The 19,080-nt window shown below is 41.3% G+C and overlaps 1 protein-coding gene across 1 annotated transcript in view; it reads right to left on the minus strand.

Moving 5' to 3' along the window:
• Window positions 1–12,715: 12,715 nt before the first annotated feature.
• The window catches only part of EFCAB11 (EF-hand calcium binding domain 11), a 58,359-nt gene continuing 51,994 nt past the window's right edge, over window positions 12,716–19,080 (minus strand). Inside the window, exon 6 of the mRNA XM_044436875.1 lies at window positions 12,716–13,004. Within this exon, the coding sequence (XP_044292810.1) occupies window positions 12,905–13,004 (100 nt within the window). The 3' untranslated portion in view covers window positions 12,716–12,904. The remainder of the gene's footprint in view (window positions 13,005–19,080) is intronic.

Below are 19,080 nucleotides of genomic sequence, written 5' to 3' on the forward strand. Positions count from 1 at the left end.
ATTCCCCAGTCAGCCATGCTGGCAGTTCTAGGGCTTCTTTTCTAATCAAACATGCAATGGATTGTGCCTTCAGGCCCAGCATCATCTGAGAGGCTGTAGGATTATTCAGTGTCCCAGCTCCAAGACCCTGTGATCTTAGGGCTGGGACTCCGTAGGCCAAGGCCTGGCCCTTTTCTCTTGCAGCTAGTGCGGAAAGACCAGCACTGTCTGAATCCCTACCAAGCTCACAGCTGGGCCTTGATGGGAGGGAAGAGGGTGGGGGGAGGCTGGGGCCAAGGGCTTCTGCTGTCTCCTGTTGGCCTCCCAGCCTCCTTCCCTCATCCTCTCCGACACTGTATGGCTTACATCACTGCCACCACACCTTGTTCTGGGCATAAGATGCACACAAGCTCCAAGGTCATCCTTCCATGCATCAAGGGCATGTGGTGTGGGAGCATGGTGCTAGTGACTCACTAAGCCCCTTCATTTCTGTGGCCTGTCTGGTGATCACAAAAAAATGCTGAAAATGAATTTGGAGCCCGAGTTCTGGCTCACAATCATCGTTTGGAATCACTCCTACATAGCTAGCTCTTCAAATTAGCCAGGGCTTAGTCTTTGCAGCTGATTTCAGTATATGGTGTAACGGTGCACTAGAGTGATTTTACCTCCCCACAGACTTAATTTAGCCTCCAAAATCTGGATTTCAGGGCAGGGTTCAGTTCCAGAACAGCAACAACAATCCTGATTGCTGCTTACGAGTATATCACACGACCAGTGAGTTGCATTCAGCATTTGACTAACAGGGAAACGACAGGAGGTAGCGTTGTCCCTCTAGCCACTGGGCACACATTAGCAAAAGCACTCGCAGAATGAACACAAGTAACAGTCAGCCTAAGGATGGTGCCAAGTGCTGTGCCACGACTTGTAGCAGAATCGGAGCACTGTGTGCAACATTTACGCAAGCATGAAAATGGAGTTTCCACAGGAGGGGTGGGAGCCCTCTGGCCTGTAGGGTTTTCCACTTGGCCTAGTAGCCCCATTGCCGGCCCCCAGGTCTGCCTGGCCCCTGGCTCCTGCCCTGAGCAGGGAAAGGTAGTCATGTACTCCACTGGAGGAATCCTCCTCAGAGGAAGCGCTAGAGCTCCCAGGAACTGCCAGCATCCTGGGCCGGCAAGTGATCCCAGACCAGGTGCATCCTCAGCCCTTGTCGGAGAAGGCTGCAGATCCAGCCTGGCTCCGGATGGAGAAGGTTGGCCTAGGCAAAGCCTTGGATCCCAGGAGGAGTCCTTGCTTGCAAAGAGCCGCCCAAAAGAAAGGGACCCCTCAAGGGTAGGCCTCTGGCCAGAGAGCTCTAATCTATCACAGCAGAGCTTTGGGTGGGGCTTAGAAAGCTCTGGTGATAAAAGTTCAGTGTGTGCCTAGGAGATGTTGGAAACAATATTGGTTTTTTGCAGGTCTGGTATCTGCTGCTCCTATTTCCTAAGCCTTGCCCCTTGATTGATGTTTCTGACCCTTGAATTCTTTGTGGATTGTGTAATCTATCTGACTGCCTAACTGTGCTTTGCCCTTTGCCTGCCACCTTGACACCACCTGCCTTAGCCTGATTCCTGCTGGACTGAAACTTTTGCCCTTGATGACTTGCCTGTTTGGTTTCCTGGCTTTTTGGATAGCCTCTTCACTCAGAGTTCACTCAGAGTCTGCTTAAGCCAAAGCAGGGCTGCTTCTTTGCAGCCTTTTTTGCATAATGGAGACTTGCTGCAAGACTTGGCTGAATGGGCTCACTGCTAACACGACTGCTTTGCAGACCAACTGGGCAATGGGAGGGGGGCACATGCAGCTCCTATTTATGCTTCACAGATGATGTGCCTGATGGCGCCCCCAGGAAAGTCTGATAGCTCAGCAGGTCAGTTTCTCTACTATTTGGTTCAGTGTGCGCTGCACAAGAGCTTGTGCCCTCAGGATCTCCCAGTGGACTGGACCAGAGTGGCTTTTTAACCAGTCTATTAACTAGGGTTCTTGTTAAACAACCCTCTTCTGTTATCATCTGTTGCTCTTCTGGCATACATTTAGAGTTGTGTGTAGCCAAGGAAGATTCCCAGAAGTGCAATATGGCACCTCCAGCAGAGGAAGTGGTCTTGCCATGATGTATGCCAGTACATTTTGTCTCCTAGTCCAGGATTTGGGCTGGAAAGAGGCCACCTGGATGGATCAATGTCAAGAAGGGCTGGCAGAAAAGAGATCAGATGAGCTAATCATGCAGGAGAGACCAACAGCACTGCACAACCTGATACAGCTAGGTGTATGCGTAGATGGATGCTTGTGTCCTGCTTGCTGGCAGTAAAGGGAAATTCGGTCCACCCAATCAAGTCCAGGGCACCTGGGATGTTCACTGGCCCACATTCAATGGAAGAAGAATCCTCATAGCTGGGCTGTGCTCAGTCACATCTGATGCTTAAAGAAAAAGCTCAACAGTGACAATCAGGCCTATCCTTGTACTGTGGACATTATGCCACTTCCTGGTCAGAAAAAGATGCATGCCCTGCTGTATTGCAAAATGCACCCTGCAATGTCTAGAGAGGGCACTAGTTCTGTGTAGGGAAGATTACGCCAGACTTTGAGTTCCAGGATGTCCTCCTGCCAGTTGCTGTTAGTAGCCACGATCCTGCATTATTTTAATGACCTGCCTTGGACACCTCCATAATGCTGAGCTTGGAAGCCAAAGCAAGACAGGTAGCTCCTTTCTCGGTGCAAGGACTGGTTTCAAGCAAGTGTGGTGTGTACAGAGAAAGCCTGATGACACTGGGGACAGCACTATGGGAGTGAGGGGCCTGTCTGAAAAACACCTAACGCCAGAGGATGTTCCAAATCGCAATCGAGTCCCTGTGGCCAATGGTTTCTGTTATACAGTGCAATTTTATACCTCTCTACACAGAAGCTAATCCAACTGAGTTCAATGGTTCTTGCTTTTAGGTAAGGTTGCATAGAATTGCAGCCTCAGTTACAGTAGGGCGTGGGGAGCAGGAAATTCTTGCAAATGTTAGGACATTGCTTCTGAATATGTTTAGAGTACCTTTACACTAGTTCTTGAGTAAATACAGACTCCCCCACATCTGATATTAGGAGGTAGAGCTTCAAGGTCAACGTGTGTGGCTTTCAAGCTGGCTTGAATCCCCGGCCTCTTCTTAGAAATAAATTGCTGGTTTCCTGAATTCTGTTGGCGCTATCTCTAAGCATTTTGTGAGAGATACTGTGGTGCAGTGGTCATACTGTTGTGAGCGAACTGCAGAGATCTAGACTTAGATTACTTCTCAGTCATGTTGGGAGACCTCAAACTTAATTTTGCTCATAGGGTTGTTAGGTGGATAAAATGGGGGGAAATTCACAGAAGCTGCCCTGAAGTTCCATCAAAAAAAGATGGAGTATTAAAGTGATCGCTGTATATGAAACATATATATTAATTGCACCCAGGATCTTCTGTGTGCAGAAAATGCATGTCACCATTGAGGTATGGCCCTCCAATATTTTCATGCGGGTAATGACAAGTCATTTGCAAAATTCAACCTGGAATGCACTGTTGTTGTGCAAAATATGATGGTTCCTCTGGAGAGTATGTTTTAAAGATGGTATAGTTCAGGCTACCGTAATATTCATTTAATTGTTCATTTTGTTTACTGTGGAACCATTACACATAATATAGTGCAAATCCCCAGCAGCCTCCCAAACCAGAAGCTTGTTTTCTCTCTCCAGTCCCACAAGGCAAACTCAAGCATCAAGAGGCTTTTAAAATAAGCCCAATTACATTTGTGCTGGCATGTTAATTTGGTTAAAATAAAACCTAGCAAATAAGTAACAAGCTTCTAGTCTTTTCCATTTTAAAACAAATTTTGCTGCATCCTTAGGAATGGAGGAAGCTGCCCTTACACTGGGTAAGACTATCAGTCCATCTAGCTTGCTGTGCTGAGTGGCAGGGGCTCTCCAGGTTTTCGGGCAGGGGCAGAGCCAACGCCAAGGTCCACATGCCAACAGGGGCCTACTGACAAAAGCTGCCTAGGTTAGCTGCTGCTCCTCGTCTTCATGGTAACCAGCTTGTTCACCTGCTCCTCGCCCTGGCCCAGCCAACAGTGATGAGGAGGAGGAGCAGTAGATGCCCCTGCTTCAAGCTTCATGGAGGGAGGAGGCCCACTGAGGGGGCCTTGACCAAGGGCCTTCAAAAGCTGGAGCAGGCACCAGGCAAGTCTCTTTGCCAGCCTTTTCTGCAGATGCTGGGGATTTAATACAGGATCTCCTGCAATCAGTGACAGAAAAAATTAATATGAAAGATCATTATTCAGCTAAGCAATCGGTGAGGTATGTTCCTAGGAACACCATCATTTGGATGTCCTATTGAGGCTCAGATTAAATGGACTATGTAGTGACCCAATGACTAACATATTATTTGAAAGATCCAGATTCAGGTCCTGCTATTTATTTGCAGTGTCACATGGATTTCTCTTTTTCCTTCCGTTTTAAGGAGATGAAAATAGGGGGAAAGTTCAAAAGCTATAGAGTGTCTTTGCTATATAGAATGCTTAAAACAGAAATGGACTAAGAGGAGCTCCGAAAGGATCACTCTAAACTGGGATAATGAAAAATAAAATGGCAAATGTGGTTCAGGGTAAGCAAGTGTAACATAACGTCCATCTCGACAAGGCTTCAAGTGAAAGCTGATGGGAACTGAGCTGGTGGTGACTGACAAAGAGAGCGGTATTGGTGTTGTGGACTCTGGTCAGTCTGAAAAAAATGTAGCTGCTGTGGAAAAGGCAAACTCCAAGTTATGCATCATTGGACAAGGCACTGAAGATAAAACTGCCAATATCATGCTCCCCTTATACAATTGTGGCTGGTGTGACTGGGCTTGGAATATTGTGTATAGTTCTGATCACACTTTTTTAAAAAATGTTGTGGAGCTGTAAAAAGAGCAGAAAAGAGCGATTGCCATGTTCAACCAGATGGAGCAACTCTTCTGTGATGGAAGTTTGCAACAACTGGGGTTGTTTCACTTAGAAAAAAGTTGAATAAGGATAGAAGTACTGAAAAATGTGTATGGTGTGGAGAAAAAGATAGTTTTCCCTTTCCTGAAATACTAGAAACCCAGTGGGGTTGTCCCATAAAGCTGGCTGGTGAGAGATTTGGGATGGGTAATAGGAAGTGCTACTTCACACAGTACATTAAAACCATGGAACTCACCTCCTTGAGATGTAGTTGATAGTCACCAATCTGGGATGCTTTAAAAGAGGAGTGGACAAATTCATGGAGGTGGCTGCTATTGTCCTGATGGCTCTCTGTTCTCTACGGTATCAGAGGCGTGAAGACCAGTTGCTAGGGAAGTGGCAGAAAGGTGCTGTCCTCCTTGTGGATCCCGTGAGCAACTGGTGTGCCCGTGTGAACAGAATATTGGACAAGATGGATCTGTGGTCTGGTCCAGGATGGCTCTTCTTGTCCTATGTAGTAATCCTGCCTTTGCTAATTTATAAACATGGTTAAGTGGTCCTGGACTGGAGTGATTTAGCCTCAAAATGTTCAGTGCTGCTGGTATGAACTGGTGCTGATGGGCTATATATTATTTTAAGGAAGTTATTTATGTCTGTGAGCCACCCCGAGGCTTCAGCGAATGGGGCGGCATAGAAATTTCCTAAATAAATAAATAAATAAATAAATAAATAAATAAATAAATAAATAAGTAGCTGTTTTTAGTAGCATTATTCAGGTCTGATGGTGCTGTCACTGCTCCTATGGTCACTTTTGTGATAATCTGATTTATTGTGTTTAATTATAGTTGATATTCTGGGTTGAAAGCTGACTGGGGTATGCTGGGAATTGTAGGATTTTTTTCTGTCTGAATTGTGTCACTCCTACTTAGATTAGAGCCTTTGTAATAAATGGAACTTATGTTAGTCATGAAGACTGCCTTGTCTCATTGATTTCAGTCAATCTACTCTAAGCATGACTAACTGTAGATACAACCCTGGGTGTTTGTGTTTGTAATTTTGAATTGATTGCAGGGACTCATATGTAGAAGAGAAATAATTATTCTGGCAAGTGGCTGGGAGACTATTTATCATTGCAGAAATTATACAGGGAATCAGACCTGTTTGGTAGTCCAGCTTGGGAAAAGTAATCTTCTGGTCCAGTTTGCATTTCTGATTTAGCCTTTAGAGTCAGTCTGAATTTGAATACAAAGTCAGACAAAATTTTCATTTCCCATAAACTGCAACAGTAATACTATTTGAACATGAAATAGTAATGAAATAGAACATGAATGAAATAGAATATAAATGATTTTTGTTAAACATGAGAAAGATTCTTTTCTTGGAAATGTACCTCATGTTGCTAGACATAGAAAATCACAATATAAGTTATGCTTGGTACCAGAGTACTTTTCAATATAATATCTTTTTAATATAATGTCTTTCTTAAAATAAGATTAAGAATACAACAACTGATGCTAGTAGTGTCAACTGAAACAGAAATCTTATTTCTTTTTATAGCAAACTGCTAAGGATGTGATCCAGCCAAAGTTGTTGTTACATCATTCCATTTATTTTGATGGAAGAGTTAATTCTGCTATTGAAATTAATGGTTACAACATGCCCTATTTGGCAAAAGGGATACTGTTTACCAATTCATACAGCAATAATACTTTATTGTATTGTTTTATGAATAGAGAGCCTTGGCTATTGGGTAGTATAGAAATCAAATAAATGATAATGAAAATAAAATAAATATATTATAAATATAAAATATATTTTACTTTATACCTTGTGAGGATATTTGCTTTCAGATGCAATATATACATATCTTAAATATCAATATTTTAGGGGTCTTAACTTGTCATGGAAACAACAGGTGGGCCCAGACTCAATGATGCTTAGAGCAGATTGACTGAACTAAATGTAGACCCCTTGAAAGTTTGACTAAATTGAGTCACACTGAATTCAGTGGGTTCACTTCTTGTATGACTAAGTCTGGACCCAACCTGTTATGTATAAGGTGCTCATGGAGCACACACAATCATCTTAAACCTAGAATCTTTTTTCATAATGGATAATGGAATTGATACCTTCTCTGGGTTTAAGGTTATCTGATCCCCAAAACCTCAGTGTTTTGAGTATGGAGAGCATTTACTCTTCTTCCAACTTTAAATGACAGGGTAGCACCTAGCATATGGAAAAGTATATGCTAGGTTATTTTTTTAAATAATGAGAATAAAATGTAAAGCTTCAGAGTAAAACAGCAATTCAAATAAGGATGTCTTTCTCATCAAGAACTGTCTTTATATCAGAAGGAAGCTTTGAAAATAAACTTGGCTTAGTAGAGAGCATACGTATGGTCACTTGCAATATGAAGGCTTTTGTTTAAGCGACGGGAGACTGAAGGAGAGAAGACATCTTCACAGGAGGATTAAAATATGCTCCAGTGCTAGTGCCTCCAATGTGGTCCCCATGATGGTTCCCATCACTCTTGATTCTTCGGGAAGTTGAGAGATTGGCACAAGCCGACCTCCAGCACCATTCCAAAAATGCCTATGGGCTCTACATGGGTCTGACAGACATTCCTAAAAAATAACAATGTGGTCATGCCCCAACACTTCATTCTGAAGTGTGTCAAACCACCCAGAATGAAGAAAAATAAAAGTTGGGATGATGGTGGTAGGTGATTTATTGGGAGCTAAAAGGGGTGGGTTGGAGCATCTTGAGTGGTGGGAAGCAGGCCGTATATTGCCTGTGCTCTGCATGTTTGACCTGTGTGTGAATGTTCACAGTTTTCCATTTTAGTATGATGTTAGTTCACGTTCTGTGAAACTGCCCTACTTTATGAGGCAGATACGCTATCTTGTATATTGGGCTCATTAAAGCTCCGCCCTTGCTATATAATACATCTTTGTTGGCCAAGTTACTGTAACTAAGCCTCACCACTTTGCATTTTGTGAGACTTTAGAACACAAAACTGTGGGTTCAAAATAGTGTTCTTATATTTTAGAGCCCAGCCCCCAACCATGCCATGTACTCAGATTGCTGGGCAAGTTAATTCTCTCACCTCTAACTGGTGAGGCGTTCTAGGAAATAGTACTGTGACAAGTTGCATAAATCATGGCAGCCATTCTGTGAGTGCATTGAAGATACAAAAGTTTCAGAAGTGCCCAATGAACCCCAAAGTTTGGGGATCACTTGTTTACTGTCTCTTGAGGTACAATCCTATGTAAGTTTAGTCAGAAAGAAATCCTACAATGACTTTTTCTGTCTAAACATGCATAGGATTGCACCCTTAATATTTCAACTGCTGACTGGGTTTTCTAAAATGATAGTTGCTTTCAGATGGGCTTCATTAGCTGTTAAAGTTTAGCCATACTTCAGAAGCAAGATGAAGAAGAGATTCTCCAAGATCCAGCTTTTAAGCATCCAGACATAAAGCTTGTTATTTTGATGAATCTGCTGTTCTTGTTCTGGGTGTGTGGGGACTTCTAAAGCAAAGCCGCAGCACTCCATCTAAGATTTCCCAGCTGAATGTCCTATTGTGTGTGCTGACGCTAAAGCCCATGTGTTGAAACTGAAAATACTAAAAAAAGAAAGGTTGTTGGGTAAAGTAAGTAAAGGCTGAAGATCCGTGTCCAAAGCCATGCGCTGCAAGAAGTAGTTTAAGTGAGAATGCAATTTGAATTAGAAGTAATGTTTTTCACATCTGTAGGGAACAGTCTTCTAGGATCTACGTGACCTTGAAGTACAACAGTGTAGCATTGCAGCAATTCCTGTTTAACTCTGAAAGCTTTCCAACAAGTTCTGTGTCCATAATATTCCCATTCTTATTCAGAGGTCTTTATTCAGCATCAAATTTCACATTCCATTTTAGGGTAAAGAACTCTGAAACTCTGCTTGAACTGCTTGCCAACCAAGAATACCAATATAGTAAACATGAAATTCTTCTGCTAAAATTTCTCATCTGCAAGCCAATTCATTCTCTTAGTGGCAGGCATGTTTTACTGGCATGCCCAGAAGGGAGTGTGTGCATCTCCTCTTCACGTTTTATACCTCCAAGCATGCTGTGGAAATGTACGAGGGAAGTAGAGTATATGGTGGCTCCCTGATGCGTACTCAAGAACATCCCAGAGTGGATTGAAATGCATTTTTCCTAGACAAAATACAATATGGTTGGAACTATTTTAGATTAATGAAAAGCTGCTACTTTTGGAAATGTTACAAAATAAAATGATATTGGAAGCTGATGGAAGAAACAAAGGATAATGTTAGTTTGATCTGGTATGCCAGCCCCACAAGTTCTCCTTAGCAGGGCAATTACATAAAGCAGTTCTATTCATCCATCCAATGGTTCCCTTAATTCCAGGTATGCTCTGAAGAGCAAATGTCGAAGCCATTGTGTTGTGGGAAAGAGACAAGCATGAACACACAGCTGATGGCTGCAGTTATGGCAACACAGAAAATGCATTTGGCTTCCGAATGGGGACCAGAGGATGGAGAAGACTTATGTACTTCTGCAGCAATGAACAGGGGCACAGAACTTTAGGTAACCACCAGTTAATTAGGTAACATGAAATATGAAGGAAGTGGGCCTGTTTGCCCTTAAATGGGTTGGGAAGGAATTCCTGGAGAGAAAAGAATTTCTTACACATATTTAGTCAGAAGTAAGTCCCACTGTGTTCAGTGGTGCTTGTTCACAGGTAAGTAGCTATAGGAAGACAGTCTTATTTGAAAACAAACAAAAACTTAATAAAAATCATAGTTTAATGACTATTTACATCAGAAACACATGATTCATAACAGCATAACATGAACAAAAATGTAATATTGATAGTGATATCAAGTAAGAACATTTCAAAAAGCTTTCTAAGGATTTTTGAGGAGTAAACTGTTGAGAGAGCAACCCTATGGCCTCGGGGGGGGGGGGGTTGCTTCGGGGATTATAAAATGGTTTGTAAAGCCCCTGTAAGGTAGAAGGCAGTGTTCTAACCTGGGAAGGAGAAGTCAGATATCCCTCCCCACTGCAGTCAGTGCTGAGATGAGAGCCACAGGAAAGATGTTTGTGTGGGAGGGATGGGGAAGGGACTGGAAAAGCCTGGATATTTTTATTTTCCTCGGCTCCAGGATCACCACAGATGGGGACTGCAGCCAAGAAATTGAAAGACACTTGCTCCTGGGGAGGAAAGCTATGGCAAATCTAGACAGCATACTAAAAAGCAGAGACATCACCCTGCCAACGAAAGTGCGTATAGTCAAGGCTATGGTTTTCCCAGTTGCACTGTATGGCTGTGATGAGCGGCAAAGGATTGAGGCCTTTGAATTGTGGTGCTGGAGGAGACTCCTGCGAGTCCCTTGGACTGCAAGGCGATCAAACCGGTCAGTCTTAGAGGTGAACAGCCATGACTGCTCTTTAGAAGGCCAGATACTGAAGATGAAACTCAAAGACTTTGGCCACCTAATGAGAAGGAAGGATTCCCTGGAGAAGAGCCTAATGCTGGGAACAATGGATGGCAAAAGAAGAAGGGGATGGCAGAGAATGAGGTGGCTAGATGGAGTCACTGAAGCAGTTGGTGTGAGCTTAAGTGGACTCCAGGGGATGGTGGAGGACAGGAAGGCCTGAAGGAATGTTGTTCATGGGATCGTGAAGGGTTAGACATGACAACAACAACAACGTATCTGCAGCTGCATCTCCTTCCTGCACCAAAGCAGCCCTCTAGCAAAATTCAGGAAAGCTTGGGGAGGTGAAGATGGGCTCTGTGGCCCCTCCTGTTCTTCTGGCTTTGGCCCAGTGGGTCATAGGAAACTGAGTTCAGGGTATTCCAAGTGTGTAATTGCATAATTGGTAGGATTGCACCCTGAATTAAAAATGATGCCACGTAGTAGTGTTTGTCCTATAAAGAAGCCAAGTCCTACTCTTGGACTTTGTTCTTCCACTCCCTTCCTCCCTATATAAACCATTAGCTTTCTCCCCTGAGCTCTAATGCTCTAAGGTGTAATCCTGATTGGTGCAAACAGTTGAGATGACAGAACAAGAGATATTTAAGAACAGGATAGAAAAGGCAGAAATGAAAGGTAAAACAATTGAATCAATGCATGTGAATCAAACTGATATTTTTATAATTAATATTTCCTAATATCTTTTGTGCAGTACAGACAACAATGAACTTAAAATTCATATGGCAAACACAGTTAAATAACCTATTTGGACAGCAAGAATCTTACAAACTTCAGGGAGACACAAGATGATAGAATATGAGTGCATTAAGCAAACATTTATTCCATTTGTTTATTAAAGCATTTTAAAACCACCCCTCAGCCTAATGGATATATTTGATGTAGAAATATAAACAAAATAATGTATGGAACAGTAAAGCACTGGATTTGACCTAATGTGCTGTATTTGTCAGTGGCACAAACAGAGATAACAGATTTCTCTCCTCACTGTAACTCCACCCAACCTCACAAATTGTCTTTGGTGAGTTGGGGGACCCTTCACTGAAGATACAGGGGAGAAAAGAATACTGTTTGCACAATACTGTATTTAAGAAATTAAAACTACATTTTCATGGTAACAACAAAGAGAGTGGAAATTACAACTCAGGAAACATAAAACAACAAAATGCAGACTTCTGATACTTCTTCCCCTAATAGCCACAACAGGATCTACAAGATTAGTGTCAGGTGTAAATACATTTTGAAATTTGGAAGATGTTCTTGGGTGAATTACAGACATTTCAGCCCATCACCCAAGGTTATTTCTGAGAATCCTGGTGTGTATGGTACAGATTCTTTAAGTTCAGCTTATAAAGCTATGGATTGTAGAAAGCATCACTAGTGGAAGAAGGATTTGCCCTTAATTCTGATCATGGTCAGCCTTCCTTTCCCCAGTGCCCGTCTGTATCAGGAGCTCTATTTATTACTATGTCTCCTGTCTATCTTCTAAGTTTGACTCTGTTCCAAAGTCTCACAAGAGCTACAGATTCCCAGCCATAAGAGCCAGAGGTAAGGATCCTCTAGCTGGAAGCAGTGGCTCTCAAGAAAGGCAGAACTAATTGTTATGAGCTACCTAGAGTGTTTTGGCTATTGGACAGTATACAAATGAACTAAATAACAAAATAACCACCTACTCTGAGATGAAGCCCTATGGTTGTCTGTGGCTGAAACAATATTTGAGAGAAGCTGTACCAGCCTCCAGTGCTACCTAGAACTTGAACACTGGAAAAACTGAACTTTGTGTTGTGTTGCTTTGCATTAGTGGAAGCTGAACTTTGCCTTGTTTGTTTTCTGGAATCTAAATCCTTCCTTAGAATATCCTGCTTGGTCTTGCATCCCCATCTTAGTGAGATCACCATCTGGGACAATGCCATGAAATCCTAAACATGTAAGGCTGACTTCAGTTAAAATTATCCCAATGTTAAGTGTGCATAGAAGTGCAACCTAAATCACTCCCTAAGGTTAAAGATGCCACACCAATATAGATGGGTATCTGTGCATGAAGCATTACTTGAAAAGTACAACTTAATTTATCTATTAATAAATAAAAAGTTTACCAGGAGATTTTAAAGTCCCCTTTCTATAATCATGTGTGTTTGTTCTTTCAAGACAAACTTATGGGTAAAAAATGTTTCTCTTTCCTACTTCAATACAGATGGAGTACACCATATTAGTCCGTTTTGTATTCAGAGCATTTTCAAGAATACAAAAACCAGCAAAACATTAAGGTGTTCGAAGACAAAGTAATTTATTTGGAAAACAAAATATATGTTAAAACAACACAGTACGTTTGTTTCAAAGGCTCACTTTTTATGGCATCATACATAGTTTAATTTATGGGAACATTTCTGACAGAAAATGATGTGTAGCTTTTAGAAAACTTAAGTTCTTACTAGACTATTTTCAGGAGAAAATATACTTTAGCTGGAAGGAAGTGCAGATAAATCATCATGTCCATACTTCATTGCAGATTCAAAATCTTTGAAGCTGATAAGGCCATCTTCATCTTGATCAACTTCCCTATAAAAACACTTTTTAGAATTAGTTTTTAATTATGAATATTTGTACATGGTACTCTACTTGTACCTTTCCTTCTTACAGAGAACTGGTTATATATGGTGAAGGCTAAAACCCATTTGATAAAGGTAGTAATAGCTAAAGTGAGCACTTTTGCTTCCCATCCTATAGCAAACTATCATGAGTACATAACAACAGGTGACATCAAACATCACAGCCTCTTCTCCCATTTTCACTCTCCCACCATCTCCAGATCTGCTTTGGAAGGCCTCCCAACTCTCTAAAACAGCTGAGGCATCTGTGAAGGACTGCAGAGGAAATGACTGATCCTTTTCACCAGAGGTGTCCATTCTGTTGGAGGTTGGGCACAGCTGAACTCAACACAATGTAGTATTGCTAAGAGTGCATCATGTTGTGTACACTTTCCAATAACCTTGCAATGAATACATAATTTGTTTGCAGAACACTGTATGTGAAACCAACTTGTATAGCCAAGTTAATTTTGTAGAAGCATTTAAAAGGACTTGACAGAGATCCATCTGAAAACTAAAGAACATTTAAGTTGTCCATAGAAACAGTTTTGTTCAGTCATGTTAAATTCTCAACCCCCAGTGTAGCCATCTGGTTCTTAAAACACACTGAAATGGAGCCCTGACAGAAAGTAAAGGGCAGATGATGCACTGAAATCACATAGGCCAATAGCAGTACATCACAGAAACATTGAAGTTACATGTTTCCTCCCTGCTGAGATATTTAATTGCTCAAGAGTCATGGAACCAGACTACCCTGTAAAAGCTAAAGTAGGTCATTATGGGTGCGGGATAACAAGAGATAGCATTCCGATGTTCTACCACTTTTGGCATGCTATGACACCACAGGAATGGAAAAGCAACACTGCTGTCAGCCTCTTGCTCCTGAGCACATTCCTTACAGGGACGATCACAGGGGAGCTCATCATTAGAAGTAACAAACTGGCCTTAGTGACAGCATGGGAATAGAAAGGCAGCCTCTAGCTCCCTCATCAGTTTTCAGTCCATGAAACAGAATTGGCCATATAGGAGATATTACTCCATAGCATTCCCAAAGGGGGACTACTGTGTCTAATTGAAGAGAGTATTTTAAATTATCCAGTTTCCCAGGAGAATACTAAACAGAAGACTTGTCCTTTACCTGAGTAAAACCATTCAAATGAGAAGTCCAGACATTTTCTCTAAAACATTCCAGTGCAATAAAAATGAAACCAAACAGGCTTTCAAAACAGATCTACTCCACCACTAGTAAATTTTTAACTCTTGCTGGTGAGCTTGATTATGCCTCTGATATTTTCTTCCATACATGAGTTCAGCCATTAGCAGGGCTTTCATAAGCTCACCTAGTCCAGGTTATTTTAAATGCTTCAACTATTCTTTTGTAGTTAAAAACCACGTGTAAAGAATGGCTGCATTCTTACTACAGAAAATAAGGAGCTGAGGCAAGTCTCTTATGAGTAAGTCTCCTATGAGGGAAGGTTACAAGCTTTCTAAAACTGTTAGATTAAAAAGAAAGTGGAGGTGGTATCAGAGTATAAAAACACACATAACATGGGGAAAACAGTGAGGGCGTTTTTCTCCTGCCTGAGAGAGAGAAGCCAGGGTCAAGACTAGAACCCAATGAAACTCAATGGCGGGTGACTCAGAATGGACACACTCAACACATAGCTGAACTATGGAATTTGTTACCACATGTAACGATGACCCTCAATTAGGATGGCTTTAAAGGGTTTTAGAAAAATTCATGGAAGATAAGGCTATCACAGGTTACTAGTCCTGATGCTGCTATATGATCTCAGGTATTGGTGGCAGCATGCCTCTCAGTTCTGGTTGTTGAGGAACTCAAATGGGAAGAGGCTATGGAACTGGTGACTTGCTTGTCCATACCCCATATGCACCCAGTTGGCCTCCATGGGAGAAGAATGCTGAACAAGGTCAGCCTTTGATTTGGTTCAGCAGGGCTACTCTGTACATTAAAAGAATGGGGTTTTCAATCTATAATGGAACACTCACATCCAAAATAAAATGCAAGTATTGCTGCACAATTATAAGGATGCTTCAGAAGTATGGTAAACAAAAAACACTTTTATACATAATTGATTAAGCCATATTATGTGGTCCTGTGGTTTAAAATGCAGAGTGGCAATTCTGGACCTCCTTAATGACTGGGACTCAGATATTCATATAAAGAATATTCTCAATGAGAATGTTGATTATCTTGACTAGACACTGTCTGAAAGGTGTTCGTCTAACCATGGCTAGACCTTTGTGTTTATCAATAAGGTAAGTTAATTATGAGAAAACATTAAAGGCACAAATTTATCAGTTGGACAAGGGGCCATATAATTTGGTGGAAGCTTGACTAGCCAGATGAAACACAAGTAGATATGGTGTAGGCATATCCTTGGTGACCTGAGTTCACTGGAACCATGTGTATGTAGTCGTGGTCCCAGATTAGTGGGTACTGCTGGGTGTGCTTGCCATTTTTAGACTGGATGCATGATTTTCTTTTCCTTTCCTGAACTTAGCATGTGTGAGATACAGTGGGAAATCAATTGGTGTGGTAGTGGTGTACTCCCCAGCACCCTGGCACAATATAGGATTACTCTGTTAGGGAACAAAATGTTGTTGATTATAAAATGGATTTTAGTTTTATTTAAAAAATAATGTATGTAAAACATTTTACCCTGTTGTCCAGCTAATGAGGTTCCCAGAACAGCTTATCAATAAAAACACTGTATCATTAAAACAGGAAAAGAGATACATGTGGAATTTCAATAGGCCATTTAAAGATGTGGCAACAATGACTTCTGCTGTGTTGGCTGATCCACCTTCACTTGCTCACATGCAGCCGGTGTTATGGTACAGAATATCAATTTGTGACTTTCAAAGAGTATTACCTACTATAAGTGGACAACCATCATGAGGGCAGTAGCCTTCACTTTTAATGCTTGTTTCAAGTGGATGTCACACTGGCCTATTTGATTCAGGAAACATAAACTTGTATTCTGGAATAACTGTAGATAGTATTTGTTATATGCATTAACTTTTTTAGTTAAAAAGTATATATCTTGTGGTAGCATTCAGCATTTGCGGCTAATCTATTTACTAGAACAGTATAAGTAATTATTATCACAACTTAACTTGTTGTAGAATATAAATTACCCCCTTACTAAATTAGATAATTAAAGTTTCCTGAAACTGGTAAACTTTCCCTTCCTCCCCTCCTCTTTTGCGTTCAGAACCTCTCTCCAGTTGGAATATTTTAAATCTTAATGTATTCTTTAAGTAGATACTCAAAAAATGATGATCACTATGCTGTCTGCAATTGCTTGATTATTTCAAAAAGGCTTATTATTATACACACTCCAGAGGTGCCACCCACAACAAGCAGGCTTAGAAGCATAAGCCTACGACTGTGCGGAGCCACTACAAAGTGCCAGTACATTGCTCTCCATTCTTGCTAAGCTGCTGTTTTGTTGTACTTCAGCATCATGGACAGCTCATTCACTCCAATGTTAGGCCCACCCACAGGGGCATCAAGTCCCACCCAGCAGCTTATTCTTCTCCAGACCTTGGACTAAATGGCTAGACTATTTCCCTAATAGTGCCTTGATATCAAATGAAGCTGCAAGGGATGGGATACTACACTGCCTGTTATAAGGCAGCTCTGCATACTTATGTAATTCTACTACCTTTCTGCCAAGATCTGAACAAGATGAGATCTCCTCAGAGGAGAACCACCCCTGTGTTGACCCTAGTAGTGCCCCTCTATGTGAGACTGAGGATACAAACACCACTATCTTAAGACCATCTTGGAAGATCTTCCATAAGGAACTCAGTGCAGCCTTACAGGTTTCACTACCCAGCTCCAGAACCCCCAAGATCACTCCTGGGATCCCAGGAGCAGAGATGGTAGTATGTTGAAGCAGAAGCTTAGAACTGGAGGTGTAATAAAGCATGAGGATCTATGAGCCCTGTTTGAAAGAATGAAGCCCCAGTGCATGCTATGGAGTGCAGTCCAAAGAATATATGCTATTGGCATACATACTTTTGATATTTTTTTTCACTTTCTGTACTTAACCAAGAATGACCTTTTGGCTGGGGCTACATCCAATTCTGTTTCATTGTACAGAGAGAAAGAGGTGCTACCAGAAGGTAAGATTCACAGTATTTCCTGGGGAAAATGTTTAATGAGAATATTCAACATTTTCAATCCTGTTCATAGCATTTTGTTTCCCCTATCTACTGTTGCTCCAGAGTTTTGTGTTTTTCTTGGTCTCATCTTTCCCCGAAGAAGTTTACCAGGTCTGTTGTGGACAACTATGATGTCATGCCACATTACATGAAGTTAGAACGCTGGCAATGATTCTTGGACAACTAGGCAACCCATTACTTTTTTTTCACACCTGCAAGCTCATTTCCTTGTCCCTGTTCTCGGCATTCTACTTTTCTTATGCTATTCCAGGTCTCCCACTTTTCTTCCCTCTCCCTTCTCATCCGTGTTGTTATACTGCACTCATCCCCACCACTGCTTCTGCTTTCTGCTGTGCTCAGCTCAGTAGCAGGATAAATTTCCCAGTCTGCCTTTTCTGGTTCCTCACTGTTGCACATGGTAAGAGCCAAAAATGGCAGCAGAGGCAACTAGAGGAGTCAGACACTGCAGTCTCAATGGGCAACAGGATGTTTATTTATTTATTTATTTATTAACTAGCCAATCAAGGCAAAAATATCAAATATGTCTCTAGAATTCACCACTCTCTCTTTTGGCTTAGCCCTAATTTTAAACAGAGGAGCTTTGCATTGTCAGTATGATAGGGTGGGGCAGCTAAATCAAGATAGCTGGCTGCAGTCATACAAACTCTGTTGTATGAGGTAGGAACTCCTTGGATCATAGTCATAGTGTATGATTCAAATGTAACAATGAATCATAGTTCAGTGTCATGTCCACGAACCTTCTACCCCTCCCCTTTTTACATAGCCCTGAAAAAGAGATCAGCAATATTAATTTATCTGCAACTTACTGTAGCATGTTATGTTATATTATCCAGACAAATAGGATCCTAAACCACAACTTGAAGTTCACTTATTCCAGTAAATAAGTTTGTTCTAGTCTGGATATGACAAAGCCCTGGTTAGCTGAAAATGAAATCCAGTTCACACATCACAGTGGAAAATGCTAGATTAAACAAGCATGGGTTAAGAGGTGGGTTGCTTGGTCCCAAAAACAACTAACTGGCCAGAGTTCATCACACTGACAGCCAGTACGTGAACTGATCAGTTCTTATTTATGAAAATGACACATGCCCCTGCAAACCATGGGCTAAATAAGATAATAGTTATCTTATCCTTGAGCCTGAAGCTTGGTTGTGTTCAAACACCACCTGAATATAACTTTATCATATACATTTGATGATATTATTAGATAAGGTTCTATTGATTATTATGAGCCGTAACAAAATGTCACTTCCCTGATCAAGTGCCCCTGGATACAAGATGAAGCAGGCAAGTGAATGGGATGAATGGCTATTATCATGCTGCCCAGCTTCTGAACCCCACCCCCCAAAACTTCCATCAGCTAATATCCTATTCCACAGTCACTAGTTACATGGGGAAAATGTGGAAAAGGTGTATTGGATTTTCAGATTCCTCATGCTAGATATAACATCACCAAATTATATTGTGCCTATTTTGGCATATAACACCCACAATTTCCCAGAATGTTAAAGATGGAAGGGAGTCTTAAAAGATCATCTAATCTCTAAATCAATGGTGGACACGTAGGTAATAGGCCTTATAAATTCTTCATCTTCCAACAATGCCTCTTATTGTACAAAAACCCAAGACATCAAAAGCTAATGCTACCTGAAGCTCCTGTGATGCCTTCATCCTATCTATCTATCTAAAACATTTCTATGCTGCCTATTTCGCCCATGGCATCTCTATGCAGCTAACACCTGACAATTAAAATACATTATAAAACAATAAAACAATGGTATAATATAAATATATTATAAACATTTTGAACAATGCAGTGGTCAGGAAGGCAT

Source organism: Varanus komodoensis, unplaced genomic scaffold, assembly GCF_004798865.1.
Source record: "Varanus komodoensis strain SLA01 unplaced genomic scaffold, ASM479886v1 scaffold3, whole genome shotgun sequence".
NCBI lineage: Eukaryota > Metazoa > Chordata > Lepidosauria > Squamata > Varanidae > Varanus > Varanus komodoensis.